This window comes from Brienomyrus brachyistius, chromosome 5 (genome assembly GCF_023856365.1).
Source record: "Brienomyrus brachyistius isolate T26 chromosome 5, BBRACH_0.4, whole genome shotgun sequence".
Lineage (NCBI taxonomy): Eukaryota > Metazoa > Chordata > Actinopteri > Osteoglossiformes > Mormyridae > Brienomyrus > Brienomyrus brachyistius.
The window spans coordinates 17,336,492-17,344,604 of NC_064537.1; the positions used below are offsets into that span (position 1 = coordinate 17,336,492).

Genomic DNA, 8,113 nt, shown 5'->3' on the forward strand with positions numbered 1-8,113 from the left:
CGAGGCTTATTGCTGTAAATAAGTGTACAGTGGAAGGAATACAGTAACATTCAAAGCAGTTTTATTAAACTGTCAACATCTGACTGCAATATTGCTGTAAAATGCTTCTTTGTAATAAAACAATTTATGGAATCAGTCTCGCCCAACTAGTGTTGAAGCACTGCTCTGTGAATTTAATAACCTTGAAACGGCTTTCACAAAGGGAGAAATTAACTGCTACCCTTCCGATGTCTATCCATTTGACTGACATAAGTTGACAGATCCAAAAAGATTCACTCCCTAAAAAATCAAGTGTGTAAGATTGAGAAGGAAATGAGTATAGTACTGGTGAGTGCTCACTTATCATAGTAAGGAAATCTGAAAAGAAAGCAAAAATGATCTTTTCTTCATTCATGAAAACCATTCATCATGGAAAGATAAACCAGCTTTCTAAAAGTCTGGGATAAAGCAGAGGAAGAATTAACAAGGAAGATTGAAGAACAATAGAGGAAAGCAGTCAAATGTAAAAAGACATACTAATAATACATTATATATAAAATGGATCAAATCAGACTGTCAGATTAAAACTGCCTTCCTGAACATAGAAGGAAAACTGAAGCAGGAGCAGTAGTGATCACAGAACTCGTATGTCAATTTTAATCCAAACAAAATCAGAAACAGGGCAAACCGATTAGCACGTTTTCAGTCCATACAGACCATCATATTCACATTTCTGCTGGGCCTTTGTTGAGACTCTAGCAAGTCCCCAGCTTTGCTTATGATTGGGTACAGACCCATTGTGCAGAAATATTATCAAAACCGTTTGTTTTTACATTGCTTGGAGAAGGCTTTCAATCAAAACGGTGAAAAATACAACATAGTTGTTCTTGGACTAGATATTGGTGATTCCCTGGAAGGAAAAAAAATGTAATTTCCTGACAGTTGAGAGACATGCACCAGCGTGGAAGACAGAAAGGTGGAATTTTTCTGCAGCTCTCCTGAGGGCACATTTTAAGCCAAAGCCCAGGATCCTGTTGACATACATCCTCCTGCCTGCAAGGTGTTTGCTGTATTCACCCCTTTGTGGTATTGGGTTAGTTATTACTCATCCAGACCACCGACAATTTAAAGATTTGACTCCTCTTATTAAATTCTGTCATGCTACATTTTAGCCGCTGCATTTCAAACCACAATTGGTTTTATAAGAATAATGGTAAAATATACATTGACATGTAAAAATGTTTTTTAAGCATTAATTATTGTGTATTATAACAGTTCTGAGAAATACTTTGTTATGGGACGGGCAAGGGATATATAGGTACAAGTCACAATTTGCTTCCTGTTACCATCTGGTCTGAAATTCAGAAAAATTCAGGGGTCATGGAACAGAATTAAACTTCAGTACAAGAGATATTTGGAACTACAAAAAAAATGCATTACCCATTGAATCATGTAGGTGATTCATTCACATCTTAATCCACACAACTCCTTCGTGAAATTCCTTTGAATATGACTTTCAGACTAGAACTCCTCATCTATGGTGTGCCACTGAAGAAGTGCATGGAATTGACCAGAAGTGCATCCGTCGTGGTAAATCTGTGCGACGCCATGAGTTCACAGGGAACGCCTGCCTGACGCTCAGTAAAACTGGCAGGAAATCCTTCGGGAGGGCGTTTCCCTGTCATCAAGCTATAGGTCTCTGCGTTCTCAAACTGCTTCCGGAAAAAAAAAATCACTCCGCTTCACTGAGACAATCACAGATAATTAGATACTTTTCCTCGAGGTTGATTTTTTTTTTCCACAATTCAATGTTATGTCTGCACTCCATTTTCATGTACGTTCCATGAAATAGAGCAGTATTCAAGATTTCAGAATGCTGGAGGTTTTCAATAACTTGTCGTTTTCTTAAAAAAAAGGAAAAAAATCAACACTTGCCTGTGTGGCATAAGATCATGGTGTCATGATGATAAAGATAAACAAAGGGTGTTAATGTGCTCTACCCCTCAAGTACTCATCAGTAGCTCATCCTCTTGCTCTGCCAACAGGGTTGTGGTGACAGTAGCTGGCTCCCCTTAGCTGAGGTATTTAATTACCAAGACCATGACAATGCAGGTGACCAGCATGCCACCAATCATAATGAATTTGTCCTGGAAGGCCCTCTTCTCAATCAGACGCATCACCGTGTTGGACAGTCCCAGCATGTTGGCAACATCCAGCATCTTCTTGTGTGTGCCCTGCAGAAAGATGAAGCAGTACAGGTGTTCTTCAAGAACACTGGTTCTCAAACTTCTGCGCTGGCTAATAAGGATTTCATGAGTAGATTATCAGTGGAATTGGGTCTACTGCTGATGGAACCTTAACATATGTAATGGTGAACACTACAGTAATACTTCACTCAAGGCCATGTGTTTAGTCATTTATGTGGTGGCATAATGGTTAGGGAAGCGTACTTGTAATCAAAAGACTGCTGGTTCATAAGGCAGTCACAATGCATAATAAGCATGGATATAATGTGTTATGCCTTTTTATAAATATTTATGGCCATGTCTATAATGCTTTATGAATGTATTATAATGCATTATGAATTTATTTATAAATTACAAAAAAAAACATGACCTAATGTGTTACCAAAACTACTAACCTAGCAAGGAAGTCCCTGTGTTTCATTAAGAGCAAGTCAGATTGTCTGAACAGCTGTAGGGTGCAAACAATCCTCTAGTGTGTGAAAGGCTGAACAATGGGAGTACGTTTTTCCTTCCTTTTCCCTGCCCATTCCAATCAAAGGGAATCTACGGCATCACCCAGGACACGCCTAGATAAAAGGGAATCTGGGACCAGAGGGAAGAAGGGCATTCTCCCTAGGAACGTTAGCTCAGCCTATCATCCTCCCAATATCTTGCACATAACACAGAATGTCCAGTTACTGAGTGCAACCTTCAATGTGCTCCGCTGGTCCCTCAAGCCATCTAGGATACTGCTGCCGCTTGAAAGAAGGTCATCCATGCCTTTGTGTGCATCGTTCAGGTTGGTGTTGAACTGAAGTGTCTCGTCGATTGAGATGGAGGTGTCGGCATCCTAAGGGTGGGAGACAGATCAGGTTGTATGACCAATGATGGCCAGAATTGCCCCAAAATGGGCTACATAACAAAGCAAGGGCAAAGGCTGGAATGAGTAGCAGCAGTTAGGGGCATTAGAAGATAGAGTCAATCCAACTTTGCAGAGCGCTGAGACACTAACGTTGGTGGTGAAGGTACGGGCCATCAGCTCATCCCTCTCACGCTCTTGGACCTCACGCACATATCGTCTGTGCTGGAAATTGCGAAGGCCACTCTGAAGGTGCTGGATGTCATACTTCAACTGGTCTACTCGTCTGTGGAGGGTCCAGCACAGGTTCTCGTCACACTGATGAAATACCATGTTTATCAAGTAAAATAACAATTCTAATACTCATTGGCCTACAATAATTCACTATGATAATAAATTTTCTATAGTTACACTGACGCTTCACATGCATTTTGTTCTAGACTGAACTGCATAGCAATTGAGTTCAGAAGGTGTCTGCTGAACTCGAAGGACATACTCAGTCCTGAAAACATGTTGACTGGTGGCTACTAGGTTTTCTTTGGGAATTTTGTAGGATTCTATATACCCAATATTGGTGCATGCAAGGCCTGTAGCAGCACAGAACTGGCAAAGTTGGGTGTCCTGAGGAGCTAGAGGAACTGCAAGGTGCTGAGGTTTTATTTTTCTGTGTGTGATGTTAATCATGGTGCAAAGTTCTTAGATTTTCCTAGTGAAAATTTTCCATTTCAAAAGAAATATATTCAGCAAAAGTAAAATTAATAACCATTATTATTATTACTATTAGTAGTAGTAATGACTTTTATTCAGAACTTTTATCCAACACACCTTCATTTTCCCATATCAGTCTTTCCCCACCATTGAAGTAAGTCAAGTGAAGTGCCTTTCTCAAGAATACAATAACTGAGCTCTTCATTTGAATAATCAGATGTCAAGTTATCAGTGACTCTCCTTATCCTAACCCCAGCTTGCTGAAAAAGGTAGTTCCTCCTCGACCAGAAGATTCTTAGATTCCGCATTTAACTTAAATTGTTAAATTTAAGTTCTCCGCACAAAAGGAGCAGCAGTTAGTAGACAGGATACCCCAAAACTCAGGAAAAGGAACTCCATTTCAGGCTGAGATACCAGCAGCCTTGTATCTTACAGCTTGGCATTCTGCCGTCGGTTTGGTGGTTCCTTGCTGGCCAGTATCTCCAGTCTTTCCAGGTGACGGAAGATTTGGTTAATTTTTGCCTGCAGCTCCTCCTCCAGCACTTCAGACCCAGACAAAAGTACAATTAATCCACAGAGAGATTTCATGTCATGTTATTTAAATTCATCAATCCCTCATCTGATTTCTTAGGTCAAGCAGGATAACAAACAATTTCATGACTGTCATCATTGAACTAGTCTACTTATTATTCTTTAGCTTGTGCATCACACTTTCAAATCATAATGTCAATTTATTTTCATGGCATTATAGGGAGCTAATTTTCCTTGAACATGGTCCAGCCACCCACAATGACCCAGTAAATGACACATCCTGTCACTTGCTGACAGGTAAGGTGATGTCATGGGGATTCGACCGACTGCTTCATTAGCATGGCTGGGTGTATTACTCTACTTTCCTGCCCTGGCACCAGGATGGCTCTGAGCCTCACCCCCTCCCAACCCAGGAAACAATAAGGACCCCCCTCCCCCCGCCACCCTGCCCTTCACAGCAGGAACCCACGCTCATCAGAAAGTCGCAGACTGACTTGCTCAAAAGAGGAGTTTCACAGAATTCAAATGATGTACTCCATTATAAACGTAACTCTTAAAATGTCCTTATAAAGACTTAAGGGTGACTATTAGAAGGAATAGCTGTGACATATTGCGGTGAGGTATTTACCAACAGATTTTCCTTACAACGATACCTGCCCACTTCAACAGAAAACCTCTGTGAAGCGACAAAGCATTGCACATATACATTATGCCAAATCCATACTTATTTTTCATCTAGTCTAACTAAAATAAAGGAATTAAGTCGTACGAACTCACATGCGATATATTCCCGGTCTGTCGTTTCAAGGCGCCCCATTCTGGATTGTACATCTTGAATTTGTCTAGGCAGAAGAAAAAAAATAACAGCCTATAATATTACACACCAATGCCAAGAAAGAACCCGCATCAAATAAAAGGACATTGGTTTATATGTACACATACGCACGGCACCCATAAATAGCTGACATGCAGAACCTCTGTAGACTGTCAGATGTTATTTTGTAGTACCTAGTTTAATAGGTAATAATTTGGGGTCAATGCATAGTAACTGACTCACCCACGCTTATTTCAGTACTAAACTCATAAGAGATATATAACCTAACAATTTCCGGATACTATTGTGACAGACGTGTTGTATAGTTCCGAATAATATAATTAATGATATAATGTTCCCTAGTTAGCATGGACGTAATGCCAGCCACGGTCTGCGCAGTAATATGTAAAAACAAAGCTAAGATGACAACTATTACCAACACAGTTCCAGACTACACTTACTTATTTGTTTCGTGATATAAAGTCTCCATGTTTCGTGACGTTCCAACAAACGGGAGACGAATGACTGCTGGAAATGGCACGTGGTGTCAAAACCGAATATATATATATATTTTTTTTTTTATCTATAAACTACGTAAATAAAAACGCAAACAGCAGTTATCCTGAATGAATTTAGACCATGAGCCTACAACGCGAAAGTATACATCATCACCATTTTCCACATCATCACCAAAAAGGACCCCAGTTAGGTAGACTGCGATGCGCCTGAATGAAAAAAAGAAGACCGTTGGAGTGCGTATACTTAAAAATTAACTTAAGTAAATGTTACTTCGATTTAAATTGTTATTATAATTGTGTTCTGTATTTTTTACAAGACGTTTCGAAGCAGTCACTGTCACTCGATATAAGGAAGTCATTCGTGGGCTCTAGCTGAAAAATAATTCCTGATAGACGTTAATAACAAGACGTACAAATAGTACACTAATGCATAATTAAAAGATTCTACATGTGTTTTGATTATTGTGTATTTTCAGTTTGTCTTCCTGTGCCTTTTGGAAGTTGAATTTAACACTTTAACTGCTTACATCAGTTAAACCAATAACGAAACATCATTTACACCACCATGTTGCAAACACATGAGATAAATAACATATTTGTTCAGGAATACATATGTTCAAGAAATCAGTTAAATATTATAACAAGTATCCCTAATACACTTTTACACACAGGTTTTGCCTCCAGTGTATCAATATTGAGACAAAACTGTTTTGTAGACAAGAAATTAAAACATGGAAAAGACAAATAAATTATTTTGGCTATTAAAAGTTAATAATTAATAACTACCATCAATATTCTAATTCTTTATCTTGAGCAGAGGTCCATGCCAGGCAGGGCACAAAGCAGAGGGTTCACCATATGAATGGAATGCCAGTCCACCAAAGGGGACATACGCAATTTAAAGACACTAGTTAGCTTAACTCTGTATCTTTAGACAGCAGCAAGAAACACACACAACAGGAAGAGAACATACAGAAATATGTACAACTCCAAACACACAGAGCAGAGGTTTGATTCAAGCATACATCCCTAAATGTCAAAATCAGTTTTAATGTAAGTATGTTCACACATATAGCAGGTACATAAATAGTTAAGTCATAGATCATCACTAAATTTGATGTTCTGGTGAATCATTTGTCTCACCACTTTCCTTCATTTTTTTCAACAACAAACAAATTTATTTTTGTATAGCGCAGTATCACGGCATTACATCGTCTCAAAATGCTTTACAGCATCCTCACCCAAAGCCCCCAGTGAGTAAGACAAAGGCGACAGTGGCAAGGAAAAACTCCCAAGAAGGAAGAAACCTTGGGAGGGACCAGACTCAAAGGGGGAGCCCATCCTCCAGGGGCCGGCAGGGAGAGTCAAATAGGAGTGATGGTTAAGTGCCAAGTAACACTGTCCAAATCATAAGATGTAGAAGATGACACAGGCAGTACGGCTAGCAAGATGCAGGGATGTCATTGGTAGTGGCGATGTCACATGTAGCAGGGTGTGCTGGACATCTTGGTAGATTGAGGTCTCCAGGCAGCACCCCCCAGGAGGAGTAGGGGAAATGGAAGATGACACAGGCAGAACAGCGAGCTGGATGCAGGGACGTCACTGATGGTGGCGACGTCACATGTAGTAGGGTATGCTGGACATCTTGATAGATTGAGGTCTCCAGGCATCACCCCCCAGGAGGAGTATAGGAAATAAAATGTACAATTAGTTAAAGTAGAGGAGGCTATAGGCAGTGCTAACAGCTAGATGAGTGCAATATGAATCACTAAGGTATTCTGGTGCAAGGCCATTCAGTGCTTTATAGGTTAATAGCAGTATTTTATAGTCAATTCGAGACTTAACTGGCAGCCAATGAAGAGAGGATAAGACCGGTGTAATACGATCAAATTTTTTAGTGTTTGTTAGAACTCTGGCTGCAACATTCTGTACCAACTGAAGTTTATGCAAGGATCCAGACGGGCGACCCGATAGGACGGCATTACAGTAATCCAGTCTGGAACTTACAAAGGCATGTATTAATTTTTCTGCATCATGAAGTGAGAGCATCTTACGAAGCTTGGCTATGTTCCGTAGATGATAAAACGCAGTTCTAGTAATACTTCTAATGTGAGCATCAAGGCATAGATCTGAATCAGCAAGAACGCCAAGATTTCTAACCACCGTGTTAGGTTTCAATGATATAAGTATGGAGTAGTTTTGATCTGTTGTAGACGGAAACTTGTCTTTTTGAATGTTTACCACAAATTAATTGTGTTGCATGCACAGCATATAAATGTGCTATTAGTCTCATGTAGAAATTATCATGTGACCACTGAGTACAGAGACATGTTGAGGTAAAACTGCTGCAGTACAGTTTCCTGGCCAGCTAATCATACAGCTAATACAGTCAAATTCCATTTAAGTGTCCTTTTTGTTAAATATAATAATGATTTGTTATATAACAAATATTTTTATAAAACAATGTGTAGATATAAAT

General features: G+C 39.6%; 1 protein-coding gene across 1 annotated transcript; it reads right to left on the minus strand.

The window, feature by feature from the left end:
* Positions 1–610: 610 nt before the first annotated feature.
* Positions 611–5,821, minus strand: gosr2 (golgi SNAP receptor complex member 2). The gene is made up of 6 exons (XM_049014788.1): positions 5,578–5,821; positions 5,080–5,144; positions 4,205–4,313; positions 3,217–3,349; positions 2,914–3,054; positions 611–2,213 (listed from the first exon to the last, which is right to left on the minus strand). Exons 1-6 carry the CDS (start codon positions 5,604–5,606, stop codon positions 2,052–2,054), a joined length of 639 nt encoding a protein of 212 aa, XP_048870745.1. The 5' UTR covers positions 5,607–5,821; the 3' UTR covers positions 611–2,051.
* Between the last annotated feature and the right edge of the window lie 2,292 nt (positions 5,822–8,113).